Genomic DNA, 19,082 nt, shown 5'->3' on the forward strand with positions numbered 1-19,082 from the left:
TTTTTTTTTTTCTTTTTTTTAAGATGACAAAGGAGGAAAAATCAAAGTGAAGTATGGACTTACTTCACTCAGTCATTTATTTACTTTATAACAGTAAATAAATATCGGTTCTGCATATCGGTTATCGGGCACATAAACATGCAAATAATTGGTATCTGTATCGGTTATAAAATATCAATATCGGTCGATCACTAATTAGCATAGTATATATTCCGAAAAAACATGGTACAATGTCAAAATGTTATTTCAAATTATTTCAGTCAACATTGTCCAGCTTTTCCATGGTGCTTTTTGGTACTTTCGACAACATATTAACATCAAAATTCTGATCTGATACCGTAGCTATCAGATTTGAATATCATACTGCTTTGTTATATATTTGTGATAATAGCATGGTAAAAACATAATATTACCATGTTACCATGTCCAAAAAATGTTAATGTCCAGTGAAATTAAAAATTGATCATTTTAGCCAAAATTTGTATTTTTTTTTATGCCTGTTGAAGTATCATGTTGTTAGAAACATGCTAATGACAAAGAGTACCATAGCAGTATGTAACATAATATTGGTGTTTTATGCGTACTTTATTAACTATGTATATTTTTGTTAAAGTATTGTTGCTGCAGTGTTAGCTTAGCAACATGCTAATGACATAAAAGTGTTGTGGTAGTATTTAACATTTGCATTTATGTATATTTGGCTGTATTTTATGCTCATTCAAGTATTGTTGTTTCAATGTTAGCTTAGCAACATGCTAATGACAAAAAAATGTAGTAACATTTAGCATGTTTAACATTTTTGTGTTATGTATATTTTGCCAATTCGCGTATGTTGCACTGTTAGCTTAGTAGCATGTTAGGCTAATGATAAAAAGTATATTTGTGGGTGCTGTGTGAATTTTGCACTTATTTAAGTTATTGTTTTTTACAAGATTTTGAACTGTTAGCTTAGCAACATGCTAACATCAAACACTAACCCAAATGATGCACTATACACTATGCTACTTGTGCACTATGTACTCAACCATGTAATGTATGAATTTTATAAGGTTATTTTGTCATTAATAATCTGATTCTGATACCCCCTCCCCCTTTGCGACTTAAAGCTGCGACAGTTGAGTGCATAAAGTATCCAACATTCCACACTTCGTTTTTTCAGTTATTTAAGTGCATCATCCGGGTATTTAAAGTGCACTTTTTTTCTTTTGGAATTTTCAGTGTGAACACACTACTTGCACTATTTATACTACAGAACGTCATAGAATAGTGCATAAGTACGCGATTTGGGACACACCTACAATTTGGAACTCTAATTAGGCTATATAATGTTGCATAAGGTTTCTTTTTAGTTAGCATGCTGCCTTGTAGGCTGTAGGCACCAAGGCAGTTCACTATTGAGTTTAGCTTGTGCCATAATAGCTCTTCACACCATCAATAGCATATCCATAAAAACAATGACTCTTTCAGAGGTGGCAAAATGACGGCATCAGACTGTTCTGTGTGGGATGTGGGTTTACTTATTCATGGCCGTTTCTGTGGGTAGCATCATGAGCGCGTGCCAACTCCACACTATTGCTCATCTCGAATGCGTGGATATTAGTCATGGCATTTCAGATGCAGTGATGATTACATGCAGAAATGTCCTGTATGTGTTGATCTGGGTTCAGTTCGTCGTGTTGAATCTGTGGTCCATCCGCTAGCAGGCTAAACTGGTTCAGCACAAGCAGCCGAAGGCGACTTTCTCCCATGTGTCCTCCAGACTGCTGATAAAAACTTAATAATAAACTCTGAGAGAACGATCCAAACAGCCGAAACACAATCTGTTTCACCTAGTTTCTAAACTAAAAATGATTACAATTATTAATTGAATGCCCTCAATGATTAGTTGATTAAATACCATTTAAACAACATGTTTAACAGATTCATTCAAATCATGGAAATGCCATGGCACTTTTTGTAAGTGACGTTTAGATGAAACAGGAAAGATGAGGCATGTTTAGATGCACATTATAATGAGGCTTATGTATTTTCATAAGAATAGTTGTGTTTCTATTAGGCCTATCATGTAGATCATCTATTAAGTGACATCCTGCCGTCCCGTGTTTCATAGAACCTTCTAGTGATGGAGAAATACACCGGCGCCCTCTTCAGGTCAACACATTGAAATGGATTGAATGGTTGTTTGTGATACATATTTGTGTGACTAAACTATAAAAACTGCCTATTATAAAATAAGGGTAAACATATTAAATACATTATGCATTCAGTACGTAAAAAAATCTAGAAAATGTTTTTTTGTAGGCTGGAGTTTATATGCATTTATATTCAAGATATAAATGATTCTGGTTCGGTTTTAAAATGTTTATTTGTAAAACAACTTTTCTATTTATTTATTTAGTATTTATTTTTTATGACATAAATCCCAGTAACAAAGTTTGAATTTGTGCTTTTAAAAATGTTTTTTTTTTCATATTTCAATTAAAGTCAACTGGCGTATATATAAAACTTTTATAATACTAATCGGTACATACTAAAGCAAATCAGAATAGTTTTGACATAAAATATGTACACATAATATGTAAACAACACATAAAATACTACAAAATAATCTAAACATAAAATTGAACATATAGCTTTTAGGACATATAGCAATATTACTATCCAATTTTGGTTTGAATTGAAATTATTTCATTATTTGACTAGAAGCAACACAAGAGGCGTGAAATTAGAACAGCTAATAGGCAGTGTTATTTTAGTATGATTTATATACTAATACAGTATTAAAGTTTTGAATTAGCTTTTATTTTTTATTATATTTTTCATACATTTTTTTATTTACTTTTTAGTGATCTTGTTATGTGGTTTTGACATTTCTATTTAAAAGTTACTACTATTTTTATATTTTTTTTATAATTTTATTATAAATATGTAATATAATTTGAGTAATTGTAGTATTTCAACTTCATCTTGTTTTAATTAATAAAAGTGTTTTTATCTAATATTTATACTCTATTTCAATTACAGAAAACTATTTTTAATAGTTTTAGTTTTAGTTAACAACAACACTGATAATAAGAAATTAGTAAATGATTCAAATTGGGGTCATTATTATAAAATATTCAACCACAGAAGCTCATTACTGGTTGATCAGAATCATCATTTCCATGTTGTGTTTTGCTGTCTTCATGTATTGTCCACTAGATGGTAGCAAAGGAGTAAAAGTCCTTACTAGATGGGTTTAACGTTAAAAGTTCTAATGTTTGTCTTTCTCTGTAGATCACGGGGGCGATCCTGCTTGCAGTGGGATTATGGGGGAAATTCATTCTGGGTCCGTACATCTCTCTGATTGCTGAGAACTCCACCAATGCTCCCTACGTGCTCATCGGGACCGGGACCACCATCATCGTGTTCGGACTGTTTGGATGCTTCGCCACGTGCCGCGGGAGCCCATGGATGCTCAAACTGGTGAGTTTAGCCTCAGGGAGCACATTTTACATCAAATGACGCCCCTAACAGCTAACACATCTCTCTCATCTCTAGTACGCCATGTTCCTGTCTCTGGTGTTCCTGGCCGAGCTGGTCGCTGGCATCTCGGGCTTTGTTTTCCGTCATGAGGTGAGACGTGCATATGCATATTCTCCGGTGGTGACCCATAATGCTTCTCAGAGATCTCCATCTGTCTCGCACTAGGAGGGCTTGTTCTGGTGACATCTGACAGAGTGTGTGTGTGTGTTTACTCAGATCAAAGGCACCTTTATGAGGACATACAACGAGGCCATTCAGAACTACAACGCCCAGGACGAGAGGAGCATCGCGGTGGACAACATCCAGAGGAGTGTACGTTCAAACACTGGTTAACATCAGTTCATCGGTTTAATACTGTTTATCTAGTGTAAGGAAAAATGTATCATAATCTGCATTAAAAATCAGGAAATCTAGACAAAGACAAAGTTAACTAATAACTAGTTCTTGAAGCTTTAAATTTATAGTTTGCATGTCCGTTAGACTGATTGCTAGTTCTTGCTGAGATGTTACAAGTAGGGTTGGGTATCGTTTGAATTTTATCGATTCCGATTCCGATTCTGCTGATCGATTCCGATTCTTATCGATTCCAATAAGATAAAAAATCCAATATAAAAAAAATTAAGTCAAACATTTAGATGTCAAACATTTATTCTGTCTTTTTACAAAGCATTCTGTTGCAGCTGAATAACACGAGCAAAAATCAGCAGCCTACAGAGCACTGCAAGAGGAATTTTGCCTATGCTTTAAAAAAAAATACCACAGCAAAAACAACTAGATTAATATAAATTTCAAATATTAAAGTGTAAAAGACAAGTAAACAGTCAGTAATAAGATAGGAACAAACAAATCAATTAGCAATATCATAAATAAATACAACTGAATAAAATTTCAGGTACAGAAACTGTAATTAAAAGTTTAAAAACACTGCATAGTTTTCTTTTCATAAATAAAATATAGATTAATCAATTAAAGTTATTAAATATATTCAGTCAAGATCAGTGAATGATTTTCTTTTGTTCTTTGATTAACATTAATGACAGGCAGTGCGTTTATTAGGCTGCTGTCTCTTTAACACCGAACGCACGCAGATCTAAAAAATACTGTACACGAGCGTTTTCTTTCTCATCTGTTTACGTTCACGTAAGACAAAAACAGCTGTGTTTATGATGATATACTGACGTAGTTTTCTGCATATTGGTCGACAAATATGAAAGAAGTCAGTTTCGGCCCGGAACAACCTTTTCTACAGTGGAAATACACGGAACGGTTCGAGAACGGACTAGGGATGGGCGATACCACTTATTTTGTTTTCGATACGATACCGATATTTTTCAAGGCAGTATCGTCGATATCGATACCGATTCGATACTTCTGAACTAAGCTTTTAAATTATGAAATGTATTAAATTATTAAGAGTAAAATGGGTAATGATAAGCACTTAACTTTGTTTAAAATGCATTTTAACATTCAATACGCCTTAATTGTAACTTATTAGGTTATATTTTTGTTTACACATGTGTCCAGATGAGCAGGAAAATAGTTCTATCCTACACAATTGCTCGCTAGTAGTAGTAAGGGGCAATCATTGTGGTTGCTAGGGGGTTGCTAAGGTATTCTGGGTGGTTGAGGGTTGCTAAGAAATTTAATGATTGTTAGGTAGTTGCAAGGGCATTCTTTGTGGTTGCTAAGGTATTCCTGGTGGTTAGGGTGTTGCTAAAATATTTTCTGGTTGTTAGGCACTTGCAAGGGCATTCTGTGTGGTTGCTAGGGAGTTGCCAAGGTATTCCGGGTGGTTAGGTTGTTTGCTAAGATATTTTCTGTTTGTTAGGTAGTAGTAAGGACATTCTGTATGGTTGCTAGGGGGTTGCTAAGGTATTTCTGGTGGTTAGGGTGCTGCTAAGAAATTTTCTGGTTAGGTAGTTGTAAGGGCATTCTTTGTGGTTGCTAGTGGGTTGCTAAGGTATTCCTGGTGGTTAGAGTGTTGCTAAGATATTTTCTGGTTGTTAGGTAGTTGTAAGGTCATTCTTTGTGATTGCTAGGGGGTTTCTAAGATATTCTGGGTGCTTGGGTTTTCTAGGGTGTTGATGTGTTCCAGGTAGTTTTAAGGGGGTTGTTAAGCAGATAGATAGATAGATAGATAGATAGATAGATAGATTGAGATTTAGCATTACCTGTCATGAGCTCTGATCTGTATGATATTCTCTCTGACTGTGTTCAGTTGCGTTGTTGTGGAGTTCTGAACTACACCAGCTGGTTCTCCAGCGTTTATTTCCCTGTGAATGGAATTCCTCCAAGCTGCTGCGCTAACATCTCCGACTGCAACTCCTCAGACCTGCGAAACGCCACCATAGCGGCCACCAAAGTCCATCAGCAGGTAACACACACACACTTACCAACCACACACACTGATTGTGTTTTTCATGTACTTATAATGCTTCTGTTGTGTTCAGGGCTGCTATGAGCTGGTGACGACTTTCATTGAGACTAACGTGGGCATTATTGCTGGAGTAACGTTTGGAATTGCATTCTCGCAGGTAGGATGGACTTAAGGCCTGTTCACACCAAGGACGATAACGATAAAAATATAGTTCTAAAAATCATTCTCAATGTTAAAGAATAGCAGAGTCCACACCACAGCTATAACGATAAAGGCACAGAGGAACTATATCATTGGAATCACTTCCAGAGCAATTTTTTCCTGCTGATGAACGATACAAACATTGACGCCCAATCAGAATCCATCTTGCTGTCACAAGCTTGAGAATTTAAAGCGACGAGTGTATGCTAAGAATAAACAGACGATATCGTCCGCTGGTATGGACGCTAATATCTTTATAGTTATCTTTATAGTTACCGTTCTTGGTGTGAACGGGGCTTTGTTTTTTTTTTCTTTTACTCTTTTTTTTTACATTTTTTTTGGTTACAGGAAATCTGAATTATTTTTTTTTTAAGTCAGTTTTTTTTTTTACAAATTTTCCTCTTTTTTTTACACATTAAAAAAATATATTCAATAGTTTTTCTTTTAAACATTTATTTTTTTTATTTTAAACATTTAATATATTTGTATTTTTATTTTAAATTAAACATTTTTTTAAAACGTACACTTATTTTAAACATTTTATACTTTAAATATTTTTAAAGATGTTCTACACTTGTATTTTAAACATTTTTTTTTTTTTTTTTTACTTTTTTATATTCTACACTTATTAAACATTTTATTTTATTGTTTTTATCTCTTTTAATATTCTGCACTTATTTCATATTCTATACTTTTATTTTAAACATTTGATTTTAAATATTCACACCCATTTTTAAAACATTTCATTTGATTGTTTTTACCTTTTTTTTTAGATATTAATAGTTTTAAGACTTATATGTAAAAGATTGCTGCTATATATATAGAAATTACCTCTTGATTGGTCAAACAAAAAGATAGTCCCGCCCCAAACTCACACAACTGCTTGATGTTATTATCTAAAAAACTGCCGTTAATTTCATCTAAACATAAGCAGGAATGTTTTTCCTCTCCTTGAGACGTAATAATCACGTCTGAGACGATCGTTTGCGAGCTAATATTTACTCCAATCTGTTTTCCGTTTACCGCTGAAGCGAGCTGAACAGCTGGCTGCTGTTGTCTCGCACAGGTGGAGCAGTTCGCGCTGTCTAAATGAGTCACTGGGTAACGGCGCGTCTAAAAGCTCGAGCGAGAGCCGCGCTGCCATGACAACCCCACCGTGAACGCCGACCCCGGGCTGTCTGTGTTTTCCCAACCCTCATTTAGTAAACACACATAGACACAGGCGCAGGAGCTGAGCGTGTGGTGCAGCTGGGGTTTGCTAGCGAACGTGCCGATTCAAACGCAATCAGGCGCTCTGTCACTCACGCTTCCACTTCGGGACCATTATGCAGATATCGCTCCATCCGCACTAATGGGTCCAAAGGGCCGTGCAGGAACACCTCGACCCCTCTGCCGTGCACACGCGATGCTAATTGAACTGTAAACGTTATCTGTGAGCACACGGGCGGCCCGAATCAATGACATCTCTTAGGGACGTCTAATCTTCCGCCGCACACGTGGAATTCTTTTGGCTCGGTTAAACGGGAATAAGTAAACATTCATTATGATTATAACTAGTATTTGGTGCTTGCGGAGAGAGCGAACCGAAAACCCGGGAGAGCAGCCGGCGGTAACGACTATCGCAATTTAATTTAATTAGCAATTACGTTGGGAGAGGGAGCAAAAAAAAAGCCCTGGGAAACAGCTTTACCATGGTAACGGCCACGTGCGTGTGTGTTTTTCAGCTGATCGGGATGCTGTTGGCCTGCTGTCTGTCACGATTCATCACTGCCAATCAGTACGAGATGGTGTAGCGGCGTGTGCACAGGTGAGACGCACACACTCACACACACAGTCCGTTAAACACATGAGCTACTGACTAGCTTTAGCCGTAGCATACTGTCTCATTTGAAATGGACTGCAACTCATCATGATACACAAATAGCTCACTCTCAGTGGAGTTTGGGGTTAGCGTGTCGTAAAGATGCAAATGTCGGATAAAGTATTAAATAAAATAGAAATATTAAATAAAATCATTTCATTTGCCGTTCCCATTAAGTATACATATATAACCAATTATATACTTCAAATTATAATTAATAAATCAATAAATAATTTAGAAATTAAGATAATTTTATATATATATATATAATTTGTACATATTTATATATAAATATCAAACATAAAACATTTTTATAAGGTTTTTGTGAAGTCATTGCAAACTTGCAATGTATAAGCATAATTAAGTTTACTTTTATGTTTCTAAAATGAACAGGCAAGTGTATATACATGTGTGTGTGTATATATATATATATATATATATATGTGTGTGTGTGTGTGTGTGTATATATAGATTTCTTAAAATTATATATATAATGAAATTGTATATTTTATTTAAATAAAAAATTCAAATGATGAACTAAAATGCAGTTGCATATATATATATACAGTGGGTACGGAAAGTATTCAGACCCCCTTCAATTTTTCACTTTTTGTTATATTGCAGCCATTCATTTTGAAATAATAACATTTTTAAATGTTAATTAAATATATAAATACATATATTATTTGTAAGTTTCTTTGTTGTTTTTTTTTAAGTATACGTGCAACGTTGCCTTAGAATTTCATCAAATTCTCTTTGTAAACAAACTTCTAGCCTCTTTGAATATGCAGAAATTTTAGAACTGTAGTGGAGTGGAGGAATTTTCAGTGAATAGTGACTTAAATTTCAATCTCCTCACCAAAGCTGTGCTAAGAAAACTTTGTGTGTGAGAATGTATTTAAACCTCTTTCCCGTTTCTACAGGCACAGAAGACGTACGACACCTTGGAAAGGGAAAGCAACCCAAAAATGCTAGCACACTCCATTCTTTCTCGTCTCTTTTTTATTCTCTCCTCTTTTTATCTTTCATTCTGTCTTTCCTGCCTTCTTTTTTCTCCTTTCCGTCATTCCTTAATCATGCAGTTGTGCCATGACCAAAGCCTCTCCTTTCGAAACGTCAGCGTTAGCGAGGAAAAGGAAATGGTTTTAAGATGCACTCCTGCGCACGCGTACTTTACTCTGTACAAAAACCTTGCATGCGGAAACCATCTTACACACACTAGAACTAAAGTCAACAGCGTTTCTGTAACACCGCGTCCTAACCAGTCACATACAAGCCAATCGATATCACAATCACTCTCTAGCTGCATATCAAATATGTTCAGGTTAGCTGTGGTTTTGCCTTTTTCTATTTTTAGACAGAGAAATTACTTAATATTTGGAACATAAACGCAACTTAAGTGTGGTTTGTTAGATATCTATCCCTTTTTTGAGAAGAAAAACTATTTAAAAGTGTTTTTTCTTATCTATCTGCCATTTTGCTAGCTTGGTTTCTATTTGTCACGTTGCAGTTGGTAGCTCCGCCCACAGTGAATTCTCATTGGTCCAGATTGCTGTATATTACACATCAAACATTCTGATTGGCTATTGTGGCTTTGTGCAGTATTTTCACACATCTGGTTAGGACAAGGTGTTACTTAACCCCTAAAAAGAGACTTCAATGCAGATTTGTTAGTTAATTGCTTTTTCAAGAGGAAAACTTAAAAAAGAAAAAAAAATACAGATGACAATATGTTTTTGTTGTTGTTGTTGCTGTTGTAAAATCTTTGGCAAAGGGGTTTATCTCAGAAATGGCTTTTTTTGTCTTTATTTTTTGCTCCACATCTCAGCGCTGGGTTGAAAGTGACTCGACAAAATCACGTACAGAGTCAAAAACATCGATTTTGTCTTGTCGTGAAAGCCAAAAACAATTTATGTGGCAATTTCTGCCACATTTAGCTGCGTACAGAACTCAAAATACAATTAGACTGAAGATTAGACTGACAACATGTGCCCTTAAAACTAGTGGCTTTTATGTCATTGTAAGACAAGGAGATATTTCAGAGTACTATCTAAACACTGTTTAATGGGTAATTTTGCAGTTTATGCGTTGTAGTTACAGTTTTACACCATACCTACTTTGTGAGACACTGTATTTGCTATTATTTTGTGGCTTTTTACTGTAAGAATGTAATCAGCTCTGGGAATTTTCAATCTGCATGAGATATATGAAGGATAACAAGAATGATATTTCTAAGAATGCTTAGAAAAATATAATAAAAAATATAGCACCTTACAAAAGCTCTAAAAAGGTTAACATTTGTAAGAACTCTTTGTGAAACTGATATATATATATATATATATACACACACACACACACTGTTATATTACTTTTTACTCAAAGTAAAAATAATAATAATCAGCATCATGTCATGCTAGAGTGATTATGTTGGCAGGAGAACAGCTCTTAAAAACATAGTTAAATGCTGGAGGAATTTGATTTACAACATTATATAAAGTGGAATAATCACAGGTTTTCTGGAGGTTTTCTGCATAATAAAGTGCTTTGTTGGTTCATTTTTGCAAGAATGAACCAAGCTTTAGACACCTCTGCTGTTTATTTATTGTTTATTTATTTATGCATGTGTGGTAGAAATCGCTGCAGTCTTTGGCTTTCTTGACTTTTTATTTTGAATCGTGAAGTACCAGTCAACTGAATTCCATATTTACGTGTGTCAATGTGCATTTCTCTTTTTTACATTTAATTTTGTGTTATTGTTTTGTATGCTTTTCTCATTGATCATTAATTCTCATTTAGGACGTGTAGCTGTTATATTAATGTCAAACCATCATTTCTGCAGCTGCCCCTTGTGTTGATGGGTCTTTAAGTGTTAGGTTCCAGAATTCATAGTCTGAACACACGTGATGAACTACACATCTCCAGATAGACGAGCGGAGTAATAATATACTTTGTATAATAAAAAGAAAACTTTTTAAAATGCATCACCAGCTAGCATGCCAACAAAATGTACGTTGATATTGTAAACAACCGTGATCTCTATGAATAAAATGGTTCTTCGTCGTTATCAGCTTCTGGTTTGTCTTCATTTGAGGTCTGTGTGTTTGTGGTTGAACTGGATGGATGGGGATCATGTGTAGGTCCACAAGTCCTCTTTTTTTTCCCAGACACGCTCTGGTCCTGATTTCTAAATTGGGTAAAGGGTCCAGGTTTGGCTTTGTTTGTACTGTCCTTGTAAGTACATTAATTATAAATGCATATTTGCATTGCTTTTGACCATTTTCTGTAGATCCCACCATCTCGATTGCCACGATTGGTCGATTATACACTGCCTGCATGGTATTGGTCAAACTACTTTTCAGTCATTGCCTTCAGCAAGTATATAAACCAGGGGTGCCCAAACTCGGTCCTGGAGGGCTGGTGTCCTGCAGAGTTTAGCTCCAACCCTAATCAAACACACCTGAACCAGCTAATCAAGCTCTTACTAGGCATACTAGAAACTTCCAGGCAGGTCTGTTGAGGCAAGTTGGAGCAAAACTCTACAGGACATCGGCCCTCCAGGACCGAGTTTGGACACCCCTGATATAAACAATAGGAAAACAAAGCGAAAACCCGTACTTTTAAAGCGATTTAGAAATCCCAGCCAGGACATGTCCGGGAAAAAGAGGACGTATGGTCACCCTAATGGTGTGAAAATGGCCTCGCTTGTTTTGTCGTGGCTTGAAGGCAGAACGCTGTTCCCTTCCTGACCGCTAGATGGCACCACGATGTTGTTGAAAAACGTAACGGGGCCGCTGCAGCCACAACGAAAGGAGATCTCCGTTCATTGGGAAAGCCCATGCAAATAATCATGCAGACATGGATTTTAATGCAGATATTGTATCTTCTAAGAATAAGATCATATATAAAGAACAGATCTAATGCCCCCCCAAAAGCAAGTACTATCTGTCCGACACTTTTAAAAATGACCTGAAACATCAAAACAAGTGGAGTCTACATGAACCTGTTCCACTTACTTTTGATAGCGAAGTGTCCAATACAGTTTGTCCTCATTTTGAACAGTTTACCTACTGTTTTATCATTTAAAACCCAAATAAACCTCATTTAATTGTGACGTGTTTTGCATAGTGTTCTGCTATCTTTCTTTACAATAAAATTCACATTCCTTGATATTATTCAAAGCAACGACTGAAAAAGCGACTTGAGCGAACAAATACATTTAGGTGAGGCTGTATGTAGTTCTGTGTTTGATTCGTGACATTCACTCTTTCCCCTTGTGTCATTGTACATCATACTAATATTTGCAAGTTAGTAATTGCATAATTCCACTGATCTGTGCAGGCTTGGCATAGGCCTACAGTCTCTATAGGAACAAACTGAACATTTAAAAAAATGTATAAAGTAGACTGTCATGTATTTTTGTCACTTTGTGAAAAATTACCTTTATATGTTTCAGCTATCATCAAATATCGTTCTGATGATGTGAAGAGCATTTTCGGTTCTTGCTGGCATATAAAGCCATTGTCTATATGCTGGCATATAAAGCCATTGTCCTTGAAAAGTGGTATAAGATCAGAAAGCTCCATTTATACACACAAAAATACAGTTTTTTTAAATATTAAGTTGGTATTCGACATTTAAGAATGGGAAGTGAAAATAAAGCGAATGAAGAAACCGTTCTGGCACTGTAAGTATGAGCTCTATACGCAATGTAGAAGGTACTTTCATCAGTCCGGTAGTTCCCTCATACGCTATTCTTCTCGTCCACTGTCGTGTCTTTGACCGTGAGCTGCAGCCTCGGCACGCCGCTGGATTCCCTTTCTGCCCTCTGATTGGCTGTCGAGAGGCGCCGTCCTCCTAGCGACTGGCTTCTGATTGGACTAGAGCGGCTGAGCGGCTGTGGGCTGATGCCTCGTCTCATGAATATTCATAAGCGGCATAGCGTTACATGCGGCCTCACCCTCGGTCGGTTGCTAGACGAGTCTGTTATCTTTCAGCGACTTTATCATCGGTTTCCTTGGACTTTGCCGGACGTTTTCGGATTTAAGGCAAGACAAATATCAGCAAAGGTGGGTGTTTAGAAGCTTGCGTTATTTGTTAGACTCGATAGATTGACGCTTAGTTTGCCGGCCGGCTTTTCCGGTTTTCCGGAGTGGTAGGAAGCATATAATGCGCGTTCAGAATACAGTTTTTAATACATATTTAAATTCAATTCTAATTAGTTTTACTAAATGCATAATAATCTGTATATTTCATACCAAAGCATGTTTGTACATATACTGAAAAAGATTAGTAAACGTATTCTTTATATTTCTTGGCTTCTCTGCCTCGTATTCTACATGCTTTTTCTTTTGATTATATAATATTGTGTGCATTCCCACTAATCTTTAACGCATCTGTTGTGTTATTTCAGGTCACATTATCCGGTTACGACCTGGTTACACGTTTGATTGACATGTGCAAGCCACGCCCTTGCTTTAAATCCACCTGCGCTTTTAGAAACTCACTTTAGTGAAGCGCACAAGGAACCTGAGCCCTCTCTGGACACGAGTAATAGCGGATAACCCTCCATTAGATATATCTGGACCGTCCAGCCCAAGAATAACTACATCTACTGCTGCTCTTCGTTCTGCTTCTGATCAAAACCCTGCAGGTCAATAGGACAGCAACAATGATGCAAATCTGCGATTCTTACAACCAAAAAAGCTCCCTCTTCAATGCCATGAACCGGTTTATTGGTGCCGTGACCAACATGGACCAGACGATTATGGTGCCAAGTTTGCTGAGGGATGTCCCATTGGACCAGGAAGGGGAGAAAGAGGTGAACTCCTTCCAGGAGGGAGACATGTACGGCTCTTATGTGCTCCTCAAATCAATTAGGAACGATATCGAATGGGGTGTACTTCAAGCCGACGAGAGGCGCAAGGAAAAGCACGGCGTGACGACGGCCCTGGAGATGTCTCGCATTGAACCGAACGATGAGGACTTGGAGAAGCAGTTTCATTTTCATCTAAATGGACTGCATACGGTTCTGGCGAAGCTCACCCGAAAAGCCAACACTTTAACAAACAGGTACAAGCAAGAAATTGGTATCGGTGGCTGCGGGAATTGAAATGAACTAGAGCTTACTCCATCCATCATCGGTGGACCGCAAAAAAAGTTCACAAGAGGGTGCAGCAGGGGTTGAAGCCAAATGGGCCCCTGGTGGCTTCCGTGCATCCTTAATTCCCCGGATCGGAAAAAAGACTTGTATTCGACGCCGGTTTACAAGCACCCTCAATTCCCCTGCTAATATCCCTTGATATTGTTTGCACAACCTGGATACTGGCTTGGAAACAGGCTTTTGAAATGAAATGCGATTTATTTAAGCAGACAGGCCAACATTTAAAATAAAAAAAAGATATGCAAAAGACATTTCATTGGCCGTTATGGTAGTTTTGGCAGTGTATTAATGTAGATTATAACAGGCTGGGCTGAGAATTAATATCACTAATTATGTATAAAAGGCACATTTCTACACTGAAAAGCCGCTGGTACTTTATGACGTCGATCGTTGATGGAATCGTATGATGGTTCTTTTGGATGTTGACAGATTCCTGGAGATTACGTCACAGTTACTGTTGGTAATTGTCTAGAAGGAAAGTTGTCATGTATTTTTTTTCTATCACAAAGATGGTTTGGAAAATAAACATTTTGTAAATGCAACCCCACTGATGTGACTCTTTACTCACTGCAAGTGTTTAACTCCTGATTAACAATTAATCATTTCCTTCTGGGATGTCCTTGCAAAATATCACTTTACAGTATGCCTAGTGTACTTGCCTTATGGTGCTCAGCAAACATTGGCTTGTGTTGGCGCGCACAGCTGCTGCTGAGGTCCGCAAAGGGATCAGGCACGTTATATTAAGACCTGGCAACATCTGAAAGAGCCGGGCACCTGCAGTGCATTTTTCGGTTTTGCACTGCTGAGTCACAGCTTGAGCTGCACTTAATGACGGACGTCTCTAATCTAAGCTGCCCACACTAGTTTAATAGCCCTAAACGCACTACTGTAAGAAAAAGCCTTATAAACTAAAGGAAGGGTTTGCTGATGCCTGTGTGGCCGGCTGACAGTTTTCTGTCAATTTGAAATGATTAATATGGAATTGTACTGCTCTTTGGAGACATAGTAAAGATACGCATTAACCCCTACAAGATCTTTTGGAATTTTCAACTTGTTTAAAAAGAATCTAGCTTGATTTGTCTTCAAATTTTGAGTCATTCAAACTGAATGCATAGTATTTCATGCTAAAATCTTGTATTCTAATAAAATCTATAGTTTGAAGGTTTTGTCTGGTGTTATCATCAAATGGTAAGCACACTTTAGGTTTTGCTTAAACTGTTAATTGAAAATGTAAAATGACATGCGCAGTTGCGCACAAAACAAATGTACATTTAAGATTTGGTCTGGTTTTATAAATGAAAAAAAAAAAACATTGGTTTTGCTTAAATTGTAAATATTTAACATTAAAAAATGTAAGACATGCACAGAATCAAATTTATCTGACATCAAAACTTGAACTAATCAGGTTTTACTTACACTGATAATCTCTTTAAAATGTAAAAAGATGTAAACAAGACATGCACACAAGACAAATTTACATTTAAGGTTTTGTCTAGTATTGACATCAAAATCATCAGATTTTACTTTAACTGTTAATGATCTTTACACTGACTGAAACGTAAAGTGCAAACAAAATGTAAAGCATATGCACACAAGACTAAATTACATTTAAGTTTTTGTCTAAATTTAACACCAGAACATAAATGGGCTGTAATCAGGTTTTGCTTAAACTGTTAAAGCTTTTTACTCTGATAAAATGTAGACTGTAAAGTGTAACGTAAAGTGAAGTGTAAGACATAAAGGTCAAACGAAAAAGTAAGCAGACATTGCACAAGTCGATTTTACATTAACATTTTGGACTGCAATAAGGTTTTGATTAAAATTTTTATGATCTAATTCATCAAATTTTAAACATGAAGTGTAAACAAAAGCACATGATGAAATTACATTTACATTTTTGTCTAGTATTGACACCAAAACAAATAGTCTGTTATGAGGTTTTGCTTAAACTGTTAAAGATCTATACACTGATAAAATTGCAAATGTAAAGTGTAAACAAAATGCAAACAGACATGCACACAAGATTGATTTTTACAAGTTACATACGTTTTTGTCTGGTTTTGACATCAAAACATACTGTAAATGGACTGTAATCTTGTTTCTATGATATTTTCCTGATAAAAGACCAGTGCTTTTACATCACTTTACATGTTATCCGGTTATGAAATATCATGAAAGTAAGACTGTCCATGTAAACATACTCTTTTCAGCAGGTGTCACCACTGAGAAAGGTCACTTGCCTAGTTGGTATGTCCTTAATAAATCAATGCAGAAATATTGCTGACATACAGTTAGGGTTGGGTACCGAAACCATTGGCACTGGTACCTATGTAACCGGTATGTACTAGAACCGAATCAGAACGCAGATTTCGGTGCCACTTAAATGCTTGAGCGATCGAATGAAATATTTGTTCTCCGAAACAGATGTAAGGATCACCGGCACCGCACGTGAAAAATAAATTCTCAACTGAGAAAATTCACGAACACAAGTTGGAGAGCTCTAATAATACAAATCCAACACGTCTTTGTAGTAACGAGAGTGTCCATGTTGTTTTCATATTCCGACTTAAAAGCACAACTCGGGAAATGAGAGCATCTGAGGAGCGCGTGAATGCAGCAATTACACTTGCTCTGATGGCAGCAGGTAGATACCGTTAGCTAGCTAAGCTTACTACTTTAATTTAATTCTTAAATTAAAATGCCTAAAGCTAAACTTCCCTGGTAATGACTTGCAATGAGAAGCGTTTCTAAACCTGTTGTCCAACAACAGAGAACACTAACGTTTTTACTCCACAACTGCTTCCTTTTATGATCTGATGTGGCTTCTTGTCACAGAATGAGGCAGAAAATATGTTTTATACTGTAAAAAGCATATGGTAAAAAGACTATGTCGATTAGCAATTGATTATAAATATACTTAATTATGATGAAAATACCAAAGATGGCTTGAATAACACCGATAAACTATACATTATCGCAGTCGAGTGTTTATTGTCTTTGTTTTATCATTCAAAACGTTTATATCTTTGTCCATATTAGCAAAGAGTATAGGGATTTCCTGAGTCCTATTCCTTCTGTGATGCACATGTGGAGTTTCTGCGCGAGGGCACCCTCTGGTGTCCAGTATGAATGAAACGTACATTAAATGTGTTTATAGCGCTCAATAATGGCCAATCCATCCTATTTTGGGTATTTATTTTTTATTTTTTTTAAGTATCGGTTCAGGCACCGGTATCTTAAAAAACCCAAACGATACCCAACCCTACATACAGTACTAGTTCATTGCTATCTCAAGTTGTTCTAAATATAGTCATTACTGGGTCCAAAACAAATTTTATTGTTGACCCATTTGGCTGAAGCATTACAGGTAGAGGTATATTGACTTTACATTACACAGTTCATTATAGACCCAAAGTTCTGCAAAGTTCTTGACAAGCTGCACACTGTATGGTAAAAAAGAAAAGAAAAAAAAAGTCTTTTTTTTTATATATATACACTTCAGCTTTGTCTGTTATCTAAGAGCCAAACAATCTACAATTTGCTCTTTGAACTCCATGTATCTTGGAGCTGGTCAGACGAGTAGACAAACTGACCTTTAATACTGATGGATCCATAATAGTTCCACCATGATAAAACATGACACAGTAGATAAAGCTGGTTTGAGGTGGGTATCACATGTTTGTCAACTTTCCATTGTATTTCCTGCAACATTCCTAGTCCAAACCAAAAAATGTTTCTCTCGTCTTCCTTTTTGCACCCTAATTAGGGATGCTGGGAGAACTATACAGGAAAGAAGGCCATCAGTTGGATTTGCTGATCTAGCCTTTCTCCAACTCCGACTGTTTGTCTGCCATAGCTGATGTAAGACCAGCCTGTGGCGTGACATACTGAAACTTCCAGGCAGTACGATGGAGTTTTGGAGGATCGTAAGACCACCTGTGTAGGAGATGAGGTATGATGCAACGTTTCCTCTGGGTGCACAAAGGGGTTCTGGGATCAGGTGCAACTCAAAAGCGCACACTATTGTTTTTCTTTGCAGAGAATCAAGGCCAAAATGCTTGTGGTGCAAAAACTGCAAGGATGGAAAATGAGGGGAAATTAGGAGAGTTGATATTCTTCAGAATTCGTCAAACCGTTAATTTAAAGTTATTTTAAAACATGACTTGCTAGGTGCAGACGGGTAAAAGTGAGTTACAAACTAGCAGGACAGGCTAATGGAGAGGACGGATGCTGCCATCTTGTTAAGGGGATTGTGTCTTGTTTCCAAGCGCAAGAAAATAGCTGTCTTATTACAATCTCTCACTCTTCAGAGTATTTGACGTCTCTCTCTGAGCTATTTCAGTGGCAGCTTGTCAGGTTCCTCAGCGGCCTCGCTTTTGGTCATCTGTTACAGTCTGGGACTTCCCAGAATGCAACCCTTCAGAAACATCGGGAAGGACATCCTATTCCTCTGGTGACAATAACAAGATAAGCTGTGTACAAGTGCTGCCACCGATGTGGCCGAAACAAACCACATGGCGGTGGTCAAAAATCAGTGTCGCGAAGTTGTTACTATGGAGACGAGACGACAAGATTCCTGTGTAACGAAATAAGATGGTGTGTAATTCGGTTAGGGAATTGATTTACAGGAAGCTGAATTTAATAACGCGGACTCAGTGGAAGGAGCCAAACGCTTAAACACCCTCAAGAGGCTTTCATTGAAAAGTTTGAAAACTCTCTAGTACGTTTAAATTATATTTTTGTGTTGAAAAATCGTTTTAAAACATCTGAGCTATTGATTTACGCCACCCCCTGTGTGTTGAAGTATTTAGGTTACAGTAGATTACCGTAAATTAGGCGTGACAAACGGAATGGCAATTCAGCCGTAATTAAAACATATAAATGGCTCAGTTATACTGTAAATCTTGCCACGGTAATTATTTTTACAACCACAGATTTAAGGCTATCAGTGCGTCATG

General features: G+C 36.8%; 2 protein-coding genes across 2 annotated transcripts in view; both read left to right on the forward strand.

The window, feature by feature from the left end:
* Positions 1–11,028, forward strand: part of LOC107663595 (tetraspanin-7-like) — a 53,508-nt gene extending 42,480 nt beyond the window's left edge. Inside the window, exons 2-8 of the mRNA XM_016453831.1 lie at positions 3,277–3,465; positions 3,541–3,615; positions 3,742–3,837; positions 5,744–5,899; positions 5,976–6,059; positions 7,828–7,910; positions 8,888–11,028. Of these exons, the coding sequence (XP_016309317.1) occupies positions 3,277–3,465; positions 3,541–3,615; positions 3,742–3,837; positions 5,744–5,899; positions 5,976–6,059; positions 7,828–7,896 (669 nt within the window). The 3' untranslated portion in view covers positions 7,897–7,910; positions 8,888–11,028. The remainder of the gene's footprint in view (positions 1–3,276; positions 3,466–3,540; positions 3,616–3,741; positions 3,838–5,743; positions 5,900–5,975; positions 6,060–7,827; positions 7,911–8,887) is intronic.
* A 1,849-nt stretch (positions 11,029–12,877) lies between these two features.
* LOC107663600 (mid1-interacting protein 1-B-like) lies at positions 12,878–14,339 on the forward strand. Its single transcript, XM_016453841.1, has 2 exons — positions 12,878–13,030; positions 13,375–14,339. Exon 2 carries the CDS (start codon positions 13,633–13,635, stop codon positions 14,071–14,073), a length of 441 nt encoding a protein of 146 aa, XP_016309327.1. The 5' UTR covers positions 12,878–13,030; positions 13,375–13,632; the 3' UTR covers positions 14,074–14,339.
* The last annotated feature ends 4,743 nt before the right edge of the window (positions 14,340–19,082 follow it).

This window comes from Sinocyclocheilus anshuiensis, unplaced genomic scaffold (assembly GCF_001515605.1).
Source record: "Sinocyclocheilus anshuiensis isolate Anshui unplaced genomic scaffold, SAMN03320099.WGS_v1.1 scaffold77, whole genome shotgun sequence".
In the NCBI taxonomy this organism is placed as follows: domain Eukaryota; kingdom Metazoa; phylum Chordata; class Actinopteri; order Cypriniformes; family Cyprinidae; genus Sinocyclocheilus; species Sinocyclocheilus anshuiensis.